Source organism: Gambusia affinis, linkage group LG04, assembly GCF_019740435.1.
Source record: "Gambusia affinis linkage group LG04, SWU_Gaff_1.0, whole genome shotgun sequence".
In the NCBI taxonomy this organism is placed as follows: Eukaryota; Metazoa; Chordata; class Actinopteri; order Cyprinodontiformes; family Poeciliidae; genus Gambusia; species Gambusia affinis.
The window spans coordinates 10,907,513-10,928,774 of NC_057871.1; the positions used below are offsets into that span (position 1 = coordinate 10,907,513).

A 21,262-nucleotide genomic window follows, 5' to 3' on the forward strand; every position below is an offset into this window, starting at 1 on the left:
ACAATGTCCAACTTTTTTTAAAATCAGTTGTATTCCGTTTCCTTGATCCAAACTTTTGAAGGCCACAAATGTTTTTTGAGCTGGACTTTGTGTAGTCCTTCTCTAAATGAGCTGCTTAGTCTTTGGGTTCAGGAAATGTCCAAGTTATACGTTATGATTTGATATGTTTATGACTTGGATGTGTGTCCGTGGTGATAGTCTAAGAGTTTACACTGGACAGGGATGTCATAGTTTGTGACCTTGGGAAACCATTTGAACTGTTGTCTCTAGGTAAAAGAATTGTACAATATACACTTTCAATGACTTTCCTAAGGAAGAATTTGTGCACAAATTGTAGGTTTTCTTTTATCCAAGCAGGGATAAAATTCTATCTTTGGTCTTAGGAAATTGTACACAACTCTATGAATATTTGGGTAAATGTGGCTAGGAGTTGTACTTCTACCACACACTGTTTGAAGACTTGTATCAGTTCTTGCCACAAATTAAGAATGTACTCAATGATCACTGAGCTGTAAGTGCATATAATTCAAATTAAGACTTCTGAGACACAAGGAAACACAACATAGACCTTTGCTTGGTAGTTATGCATAACAAAGGCTAATAACATTGATGCATCCGTTTGATCATTCTCTCACTGTGAGACCCCCCCATCAACCTTCTGTTTAATTACAAGAGGGAGTGTCTCTTTATGCAAACACACTTTGATATCTCCTCTGTTGTAGGTTGGGATGCAAACATCTGTGCTCAACAAGAGCCAGAAGAGAACGCATGACTTTCCCACAAGAAAGCCGATGTTGACCATGAGCTGGCAGAGAAAAGAAACTACTCAGGCAGATTTCTCATATGTTTCAGTACTTGCTTAAATAAAGAATACTTGAGACCAGCTGGGAGAAAAGTACAACCCCTAATGAGGTTCTCTATACTGCTTTCTTTACAGGCCATCTTTTCTCTTCAGAAGAAAAAAATGTTTTCAGCAGTTTTTGTTAATATATATCTAAAAAAACACATCCTCTAGCAATTATAGTTGCAGGCTTAATGGGGGTATAAAGTACAGACCAAAAGTTTGGACACAACTGTGTCCAAACTTTTGGTCTGTACTGTATGTCCTCCAGCTTTCCACTTCTAGACTGAAAATTCTGTACATTCCAAAAAAAGCTGAAGCTGAACCCCCTGCCCCCAGGGTCAGGTGCACTGCGACCTCTTCGACCTTACAAGTCTGCCTTATATTTAGCTTCTTCTGTCTTCTCATCAGTTTGGACCAGATTCCCCGTCAATGCTGAAGAATGCGGTTTTCTTTTATCTAATGTTCTCTAATAAACAAATCTATACTGGGATTAAATTACACACAGATGGACTATTTTTTACTAATCAGCTTCACTTTTATAAAAGGGAAACGAAGTAAAGACACTTTTCAGTTTTTTATTTGTAAAAACAAAAAAATTACTCATGCAATTATTTCTTGTTCTGCTTCACAGTTTTGCCTAACTTCGTTTTGGTTTATCATAGAAGATCCCAATAATTTGTCACACAGCAAGAGTTCATCTGAAAATTATTCAAATGCACTAAGTAAGATGAAAGACAAATTTTAACCAGGAGCTTAAATCCTGCGTAGACATCAAGACGTGACACAGAATAGCACAAACGTTGGTTTAATCATGAACCCATCCAACAGTCACATCAAAGCTCTAAAGATCCACAAGCTGTTTTGTTTACAGTATGTACACCAATTCACAGAAATAATGTATTCACACTTTCAGGTATTCAAAAATGAATCTATTTCTTAAAATCGTCCAAGGTTCCTAAAATGCTAACTGGTGACCCCAGTTTATAAATAAAATGAATAATGTATACGACACTATAACAATGTTCCAAATTAATTAAAAATTTTACTTGGAATATTAGTGTTTCCCATAAAATGCCTAAATGGATAGAAGTGTTAGAAATCAAAGACAAAAACAAGTTTCACCAGATATGTTCAAATATTTATTACTGCAAATAGCATATTGTTTTTACTTTACTGCAACTAATATGTGGAGGTACTTGTAGTCTAACTAGTTTGTCTAAAAAAATGAAGGTTCTCTCAAACTCAACAAAGTCCTCCATGTTTTAGTTTTGTTTGTACAAAGAGAATTTAATAAGGTTGTTCCGGGTAATGAGCTAAAGAGGCTAAAAATTTGTAATATCAAGCTGTTTCAGGTTTGAGTAGTGGAAAAAAAATGCAGCAAAAATGGAATGGATGCATAAAACCAAGGTGACCGAAGGAACAATTACATGACAGAGCAGCACTGGCAGGATTGTTGTTTGGGAGTCTCAGATTTCTCTCCCTGGCTAGCTTTGCTTGCGCTCCGTGTCTCTGAATAGGGAAGGCTGTTTGGTCCTGCAAGTTCTACGTTCAGGTCGGGGGATGGGATTTTCTGCAGAAGGGCCTCCTGCTCTCCAGACTCTGCCTCTGTGTTCTGGTTGTCCTGGGAATCAGTCAGAAGCACCTCCTGGAACTGGCCGAGATTACAGACAGGTTCCTCCACTTTTACTGCCTCTTCAGTCACCTCGGGCACTGCTGGTGCTTCAGCTTTGGCTTCAGCCTCCATCTCTGAAATGAGAGCAGAGGGAGACGCTTCGGCATAGACAGGCACCAAAGAAACACCACCAGAGTCCAGAGCTGTGGGTGGCTGTGGGCTGTCTGGTTCTTCCTGTTTTTCATCGTGGCCTTCAACTTGTGTCTCTTCATCTTGCTGGCTGCTTGGTTCTGTATTGCCTTTTATGTCTCCTCTGTCTTCAGGTGTTAATTGGTCTTTGACAGTGAGCTCAGCTGCCTCCCCATTCTCAGTCACTGGTGAAGTTTCTGGAGCTCCTCCCGTTTCTGAACCTCCTCCTGTATCTGGACCTCCTCCTGTTTCCGGACCTCCTCCTGTTTCCGAACCTCCTCCTGTTTCCGAACCTCCTCCTGTTTCCGAACCTCCTCCTGTTTCTGGACCTCCTCCTGTTTCTGCTACCTGTTCCATAACTTCTACAATCTCCTGGACTCCCTCTGGATTCTGCGTGGACTCCTGCTGGTCCTTCAGGGAAGAAAGGTCCCCAGAGACATCATCCCCTTCATCTGTGATGTACACACACTCTGCTCTTATCACCAGAGTCCCATCTTCTTCTCCCTCCTCCTCATTCATGTCAACATTTGGAACCTGACTGAGAGGAGTGGCAGTTGCGCTCATTTCTGACTCCATCTCAGCATTACTGGCATCCTTGGTGGTTCCGGCTGGTTCTATTGTGCTCGTCTCACTATGCCCCGAGACGGTGTGAGAACTGATGTCTTCGCTGCTACCCCCACCATTGGTCAAAATGACTGTGGTTTCACCCTGTGGTGTATTTTGGTTTACTTTGACTTCATCAGCAGCTGGTTCTGAAAAACACAGAATAAATGTCAAAAAATACTTTATTAATAATACACAAATATATTAATTCATAAAAGTGAAGGGAAATAGCTATTAATATTTATCAACAAGCATTGCAATAACTAGAAAAACAGTTAAAAGTCAAAGAATTAAGTGACTTCTACGACTATGTCAGTGGTTCCCAAAGTGTGGGGGGCGCCCCCTTGGGGGGCTGCAGTGCCATTGCAGGGGTTGGGGGTGCGGGAAGCAGTATGGATGAATGAAAAAAAAGGTGTAAATGTGGTTTGTAGTTTGTTTTCTTGCAACTTGAAATGTGACAAACTTCAGTGGAGTTTGAAAACAAAATATGTAAATAGGTTTATGTCTGGTTGAACGATGTGTATGCCCAGTTGATTTTTTTTTTTTTCTTTTTTGGTGGTGTTTTACTGTAATTCAGAGTGTGTGTGGGGGGGGGGGGGGGGGATTTGGGGGAAGAAAATCTTTAGGAGTATGTTAACTGGAACACTGTTAGCATTAGGTTATATATTACATATTTATTTATTTGTTTGCACAAGGATGTGCACAGGAGCAGGTATCTTGAGTTCATCATTTGGAGCTACAAGTATAAGGGGATTTCCATATAAAAAGTGGTCGGAAACCTTTGAAGTATTGTAGTGTGTAGTATGTCCTGAGTGAAAGTTGAGAGTTAGCAGTGTTGGACAGCTGAGTCATCAACTTTGATTGATTTTTTATATAAAACGACGCGCAGACTTTGTTTCAAGTTCTCTTCTGCTTCAACAGCATCCTAACTGACACATCTGTGCACTCGCTGCCCTTTAAAAATGCAAGATTTGCGCTTTAGTGCCCATTAAAGTGAATTCAAATTCATCACATTGTGTTACCGTTTTGTGAACTTTGGCTACAACATGCCTCTTCACCCTCTTTCATTAAGATAGTTGATGCAATGCATACTGACAGTTACATTCATAAGGGATTCCATGGTGTTACACAGTTTGGCATAAGATAGTGATGGAATAAAATTAACATAAAAAAATTAACAGAGAAAGGACATATTTTCATCGGAGTTCCCCCTTGATGGTACCTGTTATGGCTGCCTATGTGACTAAGCAGGAGCTATATGCTAATCTGCTAATCTCAAACATAACACAAATAAAAACTGATATTTCCAAACTACCAAATGCAGCAGACATTATTGAGTAAGTAGTGTTTCTATCTGTTGATGAGAGTAGAGAGACTTGAAGGATACTCTAACCAAATATACCTAAATTAATTATTCCCATTAAAGTAATGTGCCAGAAATATAAAAATGCATCTATCGTACCCACCTAAAACATCTATCATAGGAAAAATTTTGGATTTTGAGATGTCTTAATCTTACTTACTCAATAGTACACTTGTAATTCAAGACATTTATGTTAATGGAATTATTGACATCCTTAATTTAATTTTTTGCTGTGAATGTTGCTTTGACTGCAAGGACGGATATGGGAAAATGGGAGTTTGAAATAGTTGCATTTTTTTCATATGACGTTAAAATGGTTGCTAAGATCTGCAGAAGTGTAAAAACGCAACAAAAGAAAAATAATCAGCTTTACACTTCCATAAATACCAGATTGTTAGACTCACTACTTGTGACTGAAGTTGAAATTAATCATGGCTTGATCGGTGTGCAAAGACTATACCAACAACACGTGAGCCAAGTTTTGTAATGGATCAGATCAGAGGATTCCTGGTTGAAATAAAGAAACTTGTCAAAGTCAAAGAACATAAATCGATGCGGAGAGACATTCTTTCTACTCACTGTTTCTTAATGCTGTAGAATCTCCATTCTCCGAAAAATTGTAGATGTTTTCTGAGGGCAAAACAAATAGTGATCAACGGGTTATTTAATAAATACAACTGTGGATCTTTTGATGGCCTAATATTAAGGGTATTACAAGAAGGCGACCAAATCCTGACTAAACTAAGCCATGTTATTTGTTTAAATATCATCCACTTTGATGTTATTTCTTGCAAATTAAAAAGCTGAAAATGAGCAAGCAGAGCAATAGAAGCACAGCTGCTGTGGTGAGTGACAGTAAAGTGCGCTTAGTAAAGGTCAGACGGATTGGACAGATGAACATGCAAGCATTAAAAACAGGTGTCCAGATGGATGATGGCTATGCTTTGCTTTTCCCTGTTACATAACTTTATGTAGGAGCTTGTCTGATTATACAAAGATATCAAGATTGGTATTACATACCAAGGAATCTTAAAGTACCACTTTTTCTGTTATAAAAAAAAAATCCACTGAAATTCACTTTTCAAAATACACACTGCTATAAAACAAATGTAGGGGAGCTTACATGTTTCTTCTGCTTTTTCTAATTGCCACACTTCAATATTTTAGAAGATAAAGAACCTCTCTCTTACAAAGATGGCCTGGGCAAATGCAACAAAGCTGTCTTCAAATTAGGTTTTCATTTTGTAAGAAAGGTGCTATGGAAAAACTCAAAAGCCTGTCAAACATCTTGCATAAAAACATTTTTGTGATCTCCAAAAGTCTTGAGAAGGTATTCTGTGGACTGACGAGACCTCAGTGGAATGTTTTGGGAGGTATGCATAACATTAAATCTGGCGGAAAAATAACACAGCATTTCAGAAAAACATGGTGGTGGTGTCATGATGGTCTGAGGATGCTTTATTTTGAACAAAATTGATGGAACTCTGACTTTTACAAATGAATAGCCCGCAGGACAGTGTTCCAAAGCGCACCAGCAAGACTGAATTTAATCAATTATGTAAAGAAGAGTGGTCCAAAGTTCCTCCACAGTGACGCAAAACAATCATTGTCAGGTATCGCTGCATGGCAGCTGTTGCTCCAAAGGGTGACCTTTGTTCCCTTCTGACTTGTTTGTTCAGATAATAACAGGATGGATCTTTCAAATATGCCAGCTGCATGAATGTAATGGATTCGTGGCTCATCTCTGACCTAAAACCGAATCAACTCTGGAAGCAGGAGGTTGCTGCTTCAGCATCTTCAGATCTGACAGATACTGTTTGGCTGCCGTCACTATACTTCTGTGTTCTAGCAGACACATGCTCCAGCACAATTTTGTAAGAAATAAATGGGTCTTTTTTTGTGCTGCTGGGAAATAATTCTTTCATACAACACAGTAGCAAAGTACAATTTGTCCTCCTGCATTTTTATTTTCCATATAAGGTAGACATGAGTGTTTTACCATTTGGCTCTAAATTGAATGCATACTTTTTAATGACACTGTAGTTCTGATTCAGCTTTGTGTTCATCTCGTTCCACTTACCTGCTTTAGTTTCTGCCTCTTTTAATGCCTCCTGTGAGAAAGAGAGACAAGCAGAGTACTTAAATTAGAATCGCCTGAAAAGGTGAATCTGTCATGTCTTATCAGAAACAGCCTTAAATAAAGAAATATATTGTTATAACACACTATTTTGGGGGGCATTCTGAATCTGTGTCTGACGCCTTAACCAGCTAAAACCGTGGTGATGGTTTAATTTTGAATCCCTGGCATTTGAACCAAGCTGAAACTTCTGCCTCGTCACAAGAGGGAGCGATTGAGCTGGAAAGGCTTGATGTAGAACTGTGCAAAGCTTCAATTACGAAAAAGATATATTTAAGTTAGCTTTTTCTTGGGCCCCCTTAAAGAGAAATGTGACCCCTTTTACTGTACCTTGTAAAATCAGATTTAAAGCAACTAAAATAAATAAACCTTATGCAACAGATGCACTCTGTATTTGTGAAGTTATCCAAAACTTCCCCCAAAGCGAATTATTATTAAACTCACTTGCTTATTAGAAGAATTATGCAACCATGTCATTCCATCTTACCTTGATGAAAATTAATAACATCCATTTGTATATTCAAAAATTTTATGAAAAAAAAGCAACTAGAATGTAACAATGTCACTTCCATCTTACCTTGATGAAAATTAATAACATCCATTTGTATATTCAAAAATTTTATGAAAAAAAAAGCAACTAGAATGTTGATCTAAAGAAAAGAAATTGAGTCATGCAGTAAATCCAGAGAAGCTGCAGAACGCACCGGACAACACAATTGTTTTTTTTGTTTTTTTTTGATGTAACAGATGCAACAGATGTCCTAATAAAATACATAATTGGTGGCAAAACAATTATTTAAGAGTGGATCAAGCTCTGTATTTTTTATGTTAAAGTGCTGCTCATATTCATAAAGTCCCTGCTTTTCAACAGGAGGTGCTACATCAAAGCTACACTGAGCGAGCAAATGCATTATGCATGGCAGAGAGCCACAGAGAGGCAATGTGGGAAATTTCCTGCCTAATAGAAGGTGATGTAGCAAACATGTTCAACACATATTCCAGCCCCTCTTTTGTGTGCACAATGCAAGCGTATGTGCGCTTCCACAAGAGATTTGCTCACCATTTCGTAATCTTTCTGTGCAGTCACCTGCTGATCCTCCGACTGCAACCTGAGATGGACACACAAGTGTGTAAGTACGCACATGGATGAAAGAAGCGATGCATTCAAACTCTGTGTGGCTTCACAGAGCAGTAGAAATTGTACTGTGATGAAAGATAATTCAATTCAGTACAAAAACACTTTACTGATCCCAAAGGGAAATTAAACAAATCAGAGGAGGAAAAACAGTTGAACAGTGGCTTTTGTCATTTTTAAACTAACATTGATGTCTTGTGTTAAAATGTTTTGCTCAAAAGAGGATCTTTTTTTGAAAAAAGTGTACTCCAGATCTTGAAGACTATAAATATAACATGATGACAAAAAAAAGTAAAAATACCAAACAGATTTTGTGGCTGAGCTCTAATGACCAGTTTCGTAAAGCTCAGACCTGCAGGTATCAGTTTTAGCCGACTCCTATTTCTCTTTGGGAGCTTTAAACACCAAATTGCTTTCTTCACTGTCTAAATAAAACGTTTCCACCAAAATAATACTTTTGTTTTTCAAAAACAGACCAGAGCTTACTCTGTTTCTTATGGATATTTACCTATTGCTAGCAATTTTCTTTGATTCTTAAGAAATTATTAATATATATATATATTTTCTGAGTCTCTAATTGCTCCGTTCCAGTCATTTTTTAAATTTCTTGATATATCTATAGAAAAGAAAATCTGTCGATAAAAATGAGAACATGATGTGCCAAAGTTAAAATCTCGTGAAAGCAAACAGAATGGAAAAGGTTGCACCCATGAATTTAACCTTTTAACTGTCACCCCAAATACTGTTACATGCAGGTCAATGGGTAAATCGGGGCACCGGCAGTTAAAGGGTTAAATTACCTGCTATGTACCAGCTGTACACATACAAAAACAAAAATTCATTATGCTGCCAGCCTTTCCGCCTGTTTTAACAATCCCAAACTCTTGCTCTTTCTCTGAGTGGTATCCACATACACACAAAACATACCTGTCAGCAGGCTTTTCCATATCCTGCTCCTGTGTTCCCCACAGAGAGGAAAAGGTGTTCTGGGTGTTTGGTGACAAGGGAGACAAAGGATTTCCTTCCATCAGCCACTGATCTCTTAAAGACTTCCTCTGTAATATAAACAAGAGGGTGAGGGGAGAAAAAAAATGATGAGTGTTAATCAAGTTTTGCCTGTCCTGAAGGGCTGTGCAGAGCAGCTCTGTGTGATTCTGAAGGCAGTTACAACCTTAGTCTGAGCCACAAGAACGTTCCACTGCTGTAGAAAACATCTTGCCCTTTTCCAGCACCAAATAAATCCTTATTGATAATCCTACTGATATCCCACATTATGAAGAGACTCCTTTTGGCCTACGCGAGTTAGTTATTAAATTATTATTATTATTATTATTATTATTATTATTATTATTATTATTATTATTATTATTATTATTATTATTATTATTATTATTATTTCTCCAGTGTATTTAACATAATTCAGCTTGATTTTCTTTGTTAGACACAATACGACACAGGTGGAAGCCTCAACAATCACCTGGATCGATGACTTCCTGACAAACAGACCACAGTCTGTGAGACTGAAGTGTTGTGTGTCTAACCAGGTGGTCAACATCACATGAGCCCCACAAAGTTGTGTCCTGTCATCTGGAGAACTACTCAGAGGAGCAGCGGAGCAAGAGGGGAGCAGACTGTGCTTTCAGTGTTTGGAGCAGTGCAATGTTGGGGGTGTTAGCATCAGAGCTAGTTGCTTAAAAAGGTAAACAAACTGACAAAGAGGGCTGTTCAGTGGACTGATTTTGAATCTCTAGAGATGATGAGATTTTTTCAGAAAACAGAGCGCATCAATAATCCTCTTCATGACTTTAGAGGCCTCTTTGCTGTAATACTGACCACACAGGAGGTTGTTCTTCATGCCCAGCCCACAACCATCACCATCTACAACTCTTCAAAAAATTTAACTATGGCTTATAGATTTATTTATAATCAATTTTTTTTTAACTGAACTGAAAACACCTCAAATATTTTCCACTTCTCACAGGTTTCTCAAAAATGTTAGCTGCAGTGTTAGCATCTTTGTTGTGTATGTCATTATACATATTTTAGATCTTAAGATTGTACAAGGATGTTACAAATAAAAATGCTGGTTGGTTAGCTGTTATTTACACGATCTTAACATATATTTAAACACCACATTAAGTTGATGGAAAACAAACTGGGCTCCCAAGATTTCATTAAGATTATTGAATTAGCATCAACTGGCAGTTAGCTATCTAACTGTCATAACTTAGCCTTCAAGAAAATATAAAACAAACACACATTTAAAAACAGTAAATTAATAAAAAAGACATGACAAATAGTATACCTTCAGCTAATATACCCGTCAAGGTAAATGTTGTCTTGTTATTCACCCACTTTATCCTCATTCGCAAACAAGTTAGCCACTTGTAAGTATCTGTTATGGTCCTGTTATTATCCAGTTGCTACGGGAAACAGAATGTTCAAATGAAAATAACTGCCTGTCACCGTAACCAAGCAACAGTAAAAATATTTTGTTTGTTAATCTTTGGACTTTTATTTTGAGACACTGCATAATTCAATTCAAATTTAATTAAAAAAGCAATTTATTAATTCCAAAAGGAAATTAAATGTTATTGTTACTTATATTCTCCAAGGCTCTTTAAAACCCCTCAAATGTCATGAGGACAGCAGTGTCCCCATGGACGTATTGACTTGCATGTAACTGTTTTGGGGTGACAGTTGAAAGACTTAAGTAGCTGCATGCTAATGTGGGCAGGAACAATCTTCTGAACCAGTCTGTATTACAGTGACACCTTTGAAGCCTCTGACTGAAAATGCACTGTTGTAAAGCAGTCTCATGAAGCAGATGCTCATGGTTGTCTGTAACTTTGTTAATTTTATTAAGAATTCTTGCAACCATCCTCTCCAGTGGTTCTAAGATAGTCTCCAAACAAAACTGTTGTCCAGGTAAACATGAGGTTATTTTTATTCCTCACCTATCTCCACTTCTGTTTCACCATGATGGAAATAGTGTTTGACCTAATTCTGTTTCTTCTGAAATCTACAATCACATCCTTTGTTTTGTTCACATTTCAACATCATATGATATGATGATTGTTTCCACACCATGCCACAAAGCGCTCCACTAGATCTCTGCTGTACTCAGCTTCTTGTCTATCTCTGATGCACCCAACATAAAATTAACATAAAATCATAAACTCAGCAGAACTATATCTACTGAGGTTAGATAATGAATAGGAAGTCAAATGAACGTGTCAACTAGTTTATTTCGGATATTTAGCCAGTTAGGCTATTGATTGCTGCATGGTACAACATAAAAATGGTCTTTACTTGCCATCATACAATTCAAACTACATTTTACTTAGATTAGACTGAATTATATAAAAATCTCTGCCCTACAGATTTTGCACTACATGATAGTAAACATTTTTCTTTTCTGCTTTGTAGAATAGCTCAATCAGTCAGATTGGAGAGTATGTTGTGGGAAAAATGTTTTACATTTTTGCCTTAGCTTCTCAATTGAACATATACACACACATATATATATATGTTTATTTCTGCAAGGGACTATAAACCTAAAACTTTTATGTACGATTTCCATCCACCAGAAAGGCCCAGGTTTCCAACCTTTGGTAACCGTTCACCTGTAGCTACCTACTTACAGTAACTGAAGGCAGCACAATACTACCTCTGTCTCCTTGTGAAGAGCAGAACAAGTCTGGCTCTGTTCCTTTTCCCTGTACAGGGCGCTGCCTTCTCTACAGTTTTCTGCAGGCAAGGAACTGCATGCAAGTTGATGCTGTCACGCTTTCGCTTATTTATATTTGCACCGAGGTCAACTTCAATGCCAAAGCAAATGGATTCACTAAAGCCTGCGATGATAACACCTCCCGTAAAAGTGCACATATCTGGATTGCAATTCGAGGTCAATATTTAAAATCTGTAGCAATTTTTCTTTTTTATCCAAAATTGCTTTCCACTGTTGAAGCACGGTGCACAAACTCACAGGGTCGACGCTTTCCTACATGTTTCAATGTGTCCTTCTACTGGACAAACTTTGCACAATTTGAGGAATGTGCCTAAGGGCGGCAAAAGACCGTGGAGTAGGAAGTGGAAACGGCAGTTTGGAAATTATGTGAAAACAATGGAGCAGCGCTGTGACTTGCAGAGTGTGTGTAAACAGTCACATAAAAATGATTTTGGCAAAGGAAGGGGCTGCCTCTAGGATTCTAGGGAACAGGCAGAAGCAGGAAACGTGACGGGATATACTTACAGGTCATCTATGTGGGTGTGTGGAGAGAATGTGTGAAGAAAGTTGACATACAAACAAGCTGGAGTAAATATACAGATGATGTTTGCTGAGCGAAATGAAGGCAGGATGTAAATGGGTGTGTGCGTGTGTGTGAGGGAGTGAGGTTAGATCATCATGCGTGTCAGACCTTGAGCTGTTGTTGTCTAAGCCTCTCATCCTCCTTTTCTCTTCTGACTTTGTCCTGCTCTTCCTGTAGTCGGCGCTTCTCCTGGATAAGAACAAGAGAATAGAGACTTGAGGGTTTAGTCTGCACACAGCACAGGAAGAGCCAGAATCACAATGCTTTAATTGTTATTGTACTGAAGCACAACAAAATCCCTTTCATTTCAGAAGTGTTATCACGTAAAGTGCGAGAGGGACCTATCTCTGATTAACAAATCATCATAAACACAGTTAATCTAAAATAAAACATAAACTGAACCAAAATAATTAATTAAAATACATTACTAGAAAAGAAAATATTTCTTTTGTTCTTTTGCACCTGGAATTGAAACAGATTTTGGTTGGGCTTTAAATTTAATTAGACCAACACATTCACTATTTTGATGTTGTATTATATTTTAAACATTGAAGCGAGGAGCATATGAAAAAAGAAAAGCTTTTCCAGTGTATTTATGTTTGGCCCACCTTAGCAGATGGACAGTAATCTTTTCATCAGAGGGGAACAAAAAAGAAATGTTTCAGCTCCTTTCAAGCAGGCTGGCTTCTGCTGCTGTACAGCGTTTGTAAGAGCCAGATGGAGATGGAGGTCTGGGCTTTCACCATATCATTCAAACACATGAATAAAGCTTCTCCAATAGCAGCCTGTTGCTGTGGACTCGGAATGTGTTTTCGTTTGTTTGTCTCTTACTGTTTTTCCCCATTTTCCATCAAGCTGTTTTTCTATCAATTTAAGATGTTTATCTAATGACTTTAATGCTTTACTGCATTAGACATTTTTGTTAGCACTTCCTGTGCATTTCTAATGATATGTCACCATCCCAATCGGAGACATTTATATAATCTGCAATAGCAGTCAATCAATCAATCAATCAAATTTATTTGTATAGCACATTTCAGCAACAAGTCATTTCAAAGTGCTGTACATCGTAAAAACACAAAAGGAAAAACATCAGTAATTAAAGCCGTTTCAAAGCTCAGGTACTCAAAGAGCTGAAGAGGAGATATGAAGATAACATGTAGGTTATTTTTTAAAAAGAAAGAGACAGATGGGTTATGAGTGCATTAGAGAGATTGTGAGAAACATCAATAAATATTGCAGCTTTCATGACTTTTTCATAGAGCAACCAACTTTCATATCACTAGCTTTTTAAAAATCACACTTACACTCTCTACCCTTCAACCCAAAGTGATACTTAAACTGTAATTTAATTTTTTTTTAATGACTATATTATTATACGTATCACTGCCTTTGTCTTGTGCTTCTTGCCAATACTCTGACTTGCTTTAAGTCTTTAGACTTCATCTGATTTTTATGAATTTAGTTTAATACTTTAATTTCTTTAACAATTTGCATAACCACATTTATTTGCCATCCACTGACTGTTTCAGTACGAGGCACAAACTCGCTCATCACATTCACATTCAGTGAAATATTTAAAATGTAGATAGTAAAAAGAGAGCTGCTTAACCTCTTTATGCTGTGTGTTTTTATGTGTGTGTACTCACAGCAATGGCCTCCAGTCGCTGTTTGTATTTCTCGGCCTCATCCATCCTGGCACCTGTCAGACACCAGGACACGATCACAGTTTAGAGCTCTGTGGTTAACAAACACACAAACACTCAACTGGATCCATTCACTCTACAAGTTTTTATCACGGTAGGGGGTTTGGAAAGAGCGATCCCCTTCCCCTCCCCTCACTCCCCTTCTGTACGTTCAAAAAAAAATAAACAACAACAAAAATCCATGGAATTCATCTGAAATCCAACAGAGCATTTTCTTCTGTTGGTGTGTCAATTTTCCCAGCTTTTGTGATGTAATTATTATTTTTGTTTTTTTGTTTTCATCTTTGTAAGAGTAAATGTTGTCTGTCATCTGAAGAGAAGAATCAAAGAGTATTTCTGCACAAGTCCCCAAACTCTTGCAGTCTTGTTCCTGCAACATCAGAGACTGAGTAGGCAAGCTGATGAGTGGGAGCAAGATCAGAGGCAGAGGCTCAGGTTCAGCCTTCACAGTTGGCAAAATGTGTAATTTGGCAAGCATAAGGCAACATGTGCCCTTAACTACAGAGCGCCTCTGACCCACAGTCCCAAATAAAAACCACAAGAACATCCCCCTTCCAATCCATAGTTAATCTTCAAGTTTTGTCGTGACACGTTCTGTCTGAGAAAAGGAGTAGAGGAAATATTAGGTTTTCCCTGCAGCTAACACTAACTTGGAAAATATCTCAGTTCTGCAAAACCCAAAGGTACAAAGAAGAGTCGTACAGAGCAACCAGCTCCTCAACACTCCATCATTCTTGTGCTCTCACCAACTACAAGAACAACAACAACAAAAAATCTCTGGTTTCATCATTTGAAAGGGCAATTTTTTTTTTTTTTTTACAAAAGCCAGAAATGTACATTTATTGACCATAATTTTACCCAAACAGTTCTTTTTCAAACCCAAACAGTTTTTTTTTCAGGGTTTGATAATATACAACCTGGATTTTACAAACAAAAGTAGATGTAAAAAAAAAGAAAAAAGAAGTGGTATTGTGAACTCTTGCCAAATGCACTGCAATCAAACACTTCCATTCATCCCACTGTTATTTTCATTTTCAGTACAGACCAGGCCAGGGCCTTTCCAACAGCTTAATATTAACTTGCTTTGTCTCATCCGAAATTAGTTGTAACTAATTTCGGTCACAACTAATTGGGGTCGTGGTCCTCTCAGTTTCAACCATCTGTCAATAAGAAACAGCTGAGACATGGCCAAAGCTCAAACCTGCCATAAACTAGAAACTGCTGGTTCATCAATATCACTTTCTACTCCTTCATGCTTGACTGAAACATGCACGAAATAAAGTTTTAATCATTTGCCAAATATCAATGTTTATGGCAACATAATGCTCTGAGGTTTTTTGTTGCCATGGATTATAGCGTTTTGTATGTGAGGAGGATCTTATGTTTGCTGAAGATGAGCCAGATGAAGCTAAAAACTTTGCCACTTGAGGAGTTCTGGAAAGAACATATTTACAAAAAAAAAAAAAAAATCCTCTTCATCTTTAATGTAAAATGTATATTTTGTAAACTCTCTTTACTGTTGACGATTATTTCAATAATCAATTAATCACAATTAATTATTTCAGTCCACGTTGACTATCTTAAAAAGTCAATAATTCCATTCAAGAGGAGAGAATCACATATTCAGCCAGGATGCTGGAGCCTTGATGATGGTTACAAAAAGTGTTTGGTTACAGACAATTCATAAAGTTGTGAAAATATTTCTTGATTTTTTTACTCTGTCTATTTCTCTGTCATCATTCCACTCTGAAAAAAGAGCAATTGAAATAAACCATTCACATTCCCAATATCATTCATGGCCATGATGAGTGTATGCAAATTTCAGGCTGCAACTGTAGATCTTCTAGTTACAGAGCAGACCTAAAGTTTGGACACACCTTCTAATTGAATTCAATTAGAAGGTGTGTCCAAACTTTTGGTCTGTACTATATATATATATATTTATAACTAGAATTTCTAGTTATATAAATATAACTAGATCTAGATCTAGCACATGTGCTATGTGCACAGATGCTATGCTGCACACACCTAAGAAGCTCATACACTCTACAAATGAGGTCTCTCCTTTCTTCCCAGAGGGGAGCTCTGCACAGCACAGGCTATTGTTGCTCCCTCAGAATGGAAGATCTTCCAGGGCCTTAGAGGGTGTTAGTTATCATAGATAGAAACCTCATCTTCTTGATGCCAGAGGGATTCCTCCTGGCGCCCTCCAGGTGTAAGCGGGTGGGTGGATGGGAGTGAGGGTGGGAGGATCACAAAAGAGGTCCCTCATAAATGCTGGCAAACACATTGGTGTGCTCAAAGACAGACAGGAATAAAAGAAAGAGAGAGAGAGGAAAACAATGTAACCGTGGAAAAAAAAAATCTAACCTGCTTTTCATCAGGCAACTCTAAAAAAAGATGCACACAGACAATTCAGAAACATTCCATCGATGCAGAGCAACAGAAGAAGAAAAAGACTACATTTTTCCGTGGAAGGCTTTTGAATGACTGAAGGTGCAGTGACAGCTTACAGTATAAGCCTCCGTAGGGAGTGGAGGCTTGTATCTCATCAGGGCTTGAGGAGAACGCCTAGAATAGCAGTCTGAGATAAACAAGCAAACACAAACCGAGGCTTTGATGAGGAGGTATTGAGCAGCTCCCTGAAGACACGCACTGACTTCAATAATTAAGCATGATACAGGAGAGCAGAGATGGGAGGGCTGACAAAGTCAAAAAGTTAGGAGATGGTAAGAAGATGGAAGGAAAGAAAAAGACAGGAAGGAAATGAGGTGATGCGAGGTGTTGCACCTGGTTAGCTGGTTTGGGCTACGACTGTTAACGTCAGCATGTAGGGAATGAGCTGTGACAGGAAGGTAAATGTAAACATGAAAGAAAGCATCAGGAGGTTTCAGAAGATTCTGAGCACTGTGAACCAGAGTGGTACAAAACACTCTCTCTAAGTCAAGTCTTTAATGACTGAACTAATGCTCTTTCATCAGATGCATGAGTACTGCCTATAACACAGATGTAGTTTATGAATTCAAATCATGCTAATGGACAATGTGTCTTTTAGAGCATCTTGTCCCCCCCCAAAAAAAAAAAATCTGCTATGAAAACAGCAGCCCCACACAGCATAACCCCTCCACCATCACACAACAAAAAACAACAGCAAACAGCAGCAATTTAAAATAATAATATTAATGATAAAAACATGTTATATCTGCTTTTTACACAGACATGCCATATTTGCTGCATAATCAAGCTGCAGTCAATGTATAATTTAACTTGTTAGACTGTCAGGAACCTTTTCCCTGAACCAGGGTAGTTCAGAGCTATGATTTATCCTCCCTCACCCCAATCCAAAGATTAAGTTTCAGTAACACTTCTTAAATATAGTTGGTATCATTTATTAAAGATCAATGAATTTTACACTTTTGTTATAAGAGATCTTAATGCTGTTGCACAGAGTAAAAATAACCCTGATAATCCTCCTCTTCATTTCACTCTTACTACAAATGCAAGTGAATGTAGACGTCTGCATCTGTGATCATTTAATATTTGCTACAGTTATACAGAGATTGGGATCTTGTTTATCCAAGTTATAGACTGAAGCTGTTAAAATTTCGTTGCTTATAGTTTTATTATAGAAAACCCATGTTTTTATTTTAGAGAAATAAAAACATGCTTTTCATCATGCAACACTTATTTTCCATTTCTCTTTTACACACTTGGCAGCAGTGTGGAGACGAGAGCCAGACAACCCTCTCAGCGTCAGCAGATGTAATTTACATATCACAAACACTGAGCAGCAGCCAAAAACGCACAACAAACAGCCCAGGGGATGTTAAGGGTTCAGTGTAGGTAAGTTCCAGGGGATAAAGGTTCAGGGTAACGTAATGGTGACGTGCCTAAATAAACTGATGAGTCAAATCAGGAAAACTGGAATCCAGAAGGGGAAATAGAAGATGCGAATAGAAGCAGGACAATACACTTACATGTTGTATAATATGTACAGTGCTCACATTTTGAGAACAGTCTGAAGTTGTTTTTTCATTTGAATTCTTTGATCTGACCACGGATCTTCACACCTTAACTGTGAATGTTCACACGACTCCCACAATCATCACAAAGAATTAAGAAGGAAGAGCCGTTTACAAATTTGGTGTGGGACTGAACCTGCACCTCTGTTTAGTCAGATTAAATTTTTTGTACCTCAAAGAAATAATGATTCCACACTCAGAATACAGAACACTATGGTAATAATTAAAAAAAATATACATTAACAAACTTACTCTTTATGACAAAGTCATCAGAGAAAACCATGAAAAGAAACAGATTAGTAGGAAAAACCCAGCAAGGATAATTCTCATACAGCACCTCATAAAAAAGAAGCTCAGATTACTTACATCAGACAAAGTTTAGCTTTTAAAATGTATCCACTCACAGGATGATGGGCTACATCGCTAAGCAGCCCCCTGGCATTTGTTCATGCAATGAACTGAGGTAAAACCACCAGAAATTAGGCAGTCTGAAAGTGTATCTCTATATGTAACCAGCGTGTTACAGATTTGTGTCATTTATGAGCTTTTGAAATGCATGAGAGCATATTAGTGAAGTAAGGAGGACACAGCCTTCCACTCCCGACAGAGCTGACTAATGTGAGTGCAAGCGGTCGTCATCTGAAAAAACACCAGGAAGCTTAAAATGTCTTAAATTAAAAGAGCCCTCCTGTGAGCTGTTAGCCGTTTTAGTTGTAAAATGCGACACGCACAAGGAAGTAAATTACAATCGTATGTATTGATCTAAAAAGTTTTACGATGTGGGGAACACAGCTGACAGTAATTACAAAAGCTAAGCTGTTAAAAGCCTCTTGGTATGGCAGAAAAAAATGTCCCAACAATCCGATGTTTTTATGTGCTATGTAAATAGATTTACATTGACATTTTAGTAAGACCTAATTCTTGTCAGCTTTTTCAGAAATATGCATTTTCAGCAAACTCGGAAAGCGTAAACCTTGGGGGTAACTCCAAAGATTCCATAGAATTTTGTCATTTTGTCAGTTGAGAGACATTGTCATTCTCTGTTTGTCGATAATTTTCATGAGTTTTTGCTGAATCACAGCACAGAGGGATTGTTTAATGTCCAAGATCACATAATTTACATTGGTATTTCTGCAGACGGATGTCCTGATGTCACAAATGATTCATTTATGTTTGGTTGTTTATCAAGAAATTGTTTATTTCCCCCAGCCAGAACCAGTTGTGGCTGAGAAAGAACTAAATATCAGGCCCATACCCAGAGCTGGCATTAAGCAGGATTAATACAGATCGGCAGAAAACCCACATCCAAAGGAAAGACACTTAGTTCAGGTTAGACCAGGTTAACCATTTTAGCTTTTGAGCTAGTGCTAATTAAATGCAGTTGAGGTTCCATAAAGGCAGAACCTGAACTGATGATTCTACAAATTACATTGAAAAAGGTGCTATGAAAACCTTTTAAATGCAATTTGTTAATTTTATTTCAAAATAGATTAACTTCTACCTCTGCATATAATACTCCAGAATGACAACACGTGATTTCTTACATTTGCGCAAATAACTTTAGAAGACCAGAAAAAAAAAATTCACATTTATGCAGCCTTTCCTCATTAGTTTATTTTTGCACCTTTGGCAGCAATAACAGTATCAAATCTTCTTGAATGTGATGACACAAGCTTGGCACACCTGTCTTTGGGCATTTCCATCCATTCTCCAACTCCAATGAAGCTGAATCAAATCAGTGGTTCCACTACCAGGCTCTGTGGAGCTGAATGACATGCTGATGAGGGAATTCAAGGATTTGATTCAGGTGTTTTGCTGACAGGCTGCATCTAAAAGTTGCAGGATAGGAGCCTCACTACAAGCTAATGCATTTTGATGATTCAATCAGCTGGACGTGACCTTGCATTTGACCAGCTTGATTTGGTTTAGGACTATAGAAAGGAGACACTTTTGAAAAAAAGTTGTTGTTTTTTTAAAAGTCTACTAGTAAAAAGAAAATGGACATAAAATCTTAACCAAAAGGCAGTTGCTTTAAAATTATATTTGAATTTATTCAAATATATTGCATTATAAAGCAGTTGTTGTTAATGCATACAGACTTAAATCTTGTCTCCATAGAACTCCAGCTGCCTCTCAAGTCTCTGCAAACTTTTCAGCAGACCTTCTTCCCACCCAATTGCAAAAGAATGCGGTGTATATTTGCCAAGCAGTGGATGTGTGCATGTTTATATAACAATGTATATTTGCTTTGCGAGGTGTTAGGAGAGCTGCACACAAAGCGCGAGTTTAGTGACATCAGCTCTGTGGAAACAGATGGCTGAGCAGAAGGGGGTCTGGAATGCAAACTATAAGAATCGCCAAGTATTAACAGCTCACATTTTGTGACACCCAGGAAGTGCATGATCGGATCAATGATCGAGAAAGAAAAGATTGGTGTGTTCCAGTTTCAACAGTTGAAGACAGAGGTTTGCATACACCAAAGACAGATATTTTCTGTTTGCTAAATGCTACAATAATGAGAGAGTTAATAATTTGTTTATTAAAGTCTTTAAGATCAATGTTTAGGGACACTTCTACAGTATTTGGTAGGATTGTCTTTGGACTGTATGACTTGGGTTGCATGTTTTGGGTTTCTGTGTGCATTGGTACACTGCAATCTGGCTTTTTTAGGTTTCTTTTGGTGTAATGGCTTCCATACATTTCAAGGTGAATGTTAATTTGAACGTTTTGAACCAAAACTCTGGGACTAACCTGTTTCCTTCTTGAGACACATGATGGTTAGATATCCCCATAATGTCAACATGATTATACTTCCTTATAATTATTAAAACAGATTAATGTGGAACCTTAAAGCATCTTGAAATTGTTCCCAAGGATGAACCAGCTTTCATTTCTTGTTTGATCCAATGCCACAAGAAAGCAGGTGTGGCATTATAATACATCCACAGGTGTGTCTCTAATGTGTCAGCTAACTTGTAAGAGGTTTCCACTGCCATGACATAATCGCCTGGTCTTTCATTCATTGTTTGAAAAGACAGCAATCATTCTGTATTTATCATAGTGAGTTTCAAGAAATCAAGAAATCTCTGAAATATTATTTTTCTTATTATTGTGACATTTAGCAAATAGAAATCAATTGTGTAATTTTAACAAACTAAAACAAGAAATGTTTGGTCTGATTTAACTTTAGACAATGAGAAAAACAATGTGGGTTTTTCATTCAGTGGATGCAAACGTCTGGTTCATAACAAGAGGTTTGGCTGCATTTTGTCATCTAAACAAGGCGAGTGGTAACTTTTTAATCACAGTCGACAAGCAAAGGGAAGGTCTTTTGGTAA

General features: G+C 37.8%; 1 protein-coding gene across 3 annotated transcripts in view; it reads right to left on the reverse strand.

The window, feature by feature from the left end:
• Positions 1 to 1,970: 1,970 nt before the first annotated feature.
• Positions 1,971 to 21,262, reverse strand: part of palm3 (paralemmin 3) — a 35,820-nt gene continuing 16,528 nt past the window's right edge. Inside the window, exons 2-8 of one of the 3 annotated variants that reach the window (XM_044114705.1) lie at positions 13,846 to 13,898; positions 12,305 to 12,385; positions 8,811 to 8,938; positions 7,809 to 7,857; positions 6,692 to 6,722; positions 5,191 to 5,241; positions 1,971 to 3,397 (exon numbers count right to left, since the gene is read on the reverse strand). In XM_044114705.1, coding sequence (XP_043970640.1) covers positions 2,268 to 3,397; positions 5,191 to 5,241; positions 6,692 to 6,722; positions 7,809 to 7,857; positions 8,811 to 8,938; positions 12,305 to 12,385; positions 13,846 to 13,890 — 1,515 coding nt within the window. In that variant the 5' untranslated portion in view covers positions 13,891 to 13,898 and the 3' untranslated portion in view covers positions 1,971 to 2,267. Of the gene's footprint in view, positions 3,398 to 5,190; positions 5,242 to 6,691; positions 6,723 to 7,808; positions 7,858 to 8,810; positions 8,939 to 10,188; positions 10,307 to 12,304; positions 12,386 to 13,845; positions 14,023 to 21,262 lie in introns of those variants that run through there. The other 2 variants (XM_044114706.1, XM_044114707.1) reach the window with 2 other exon arrangements.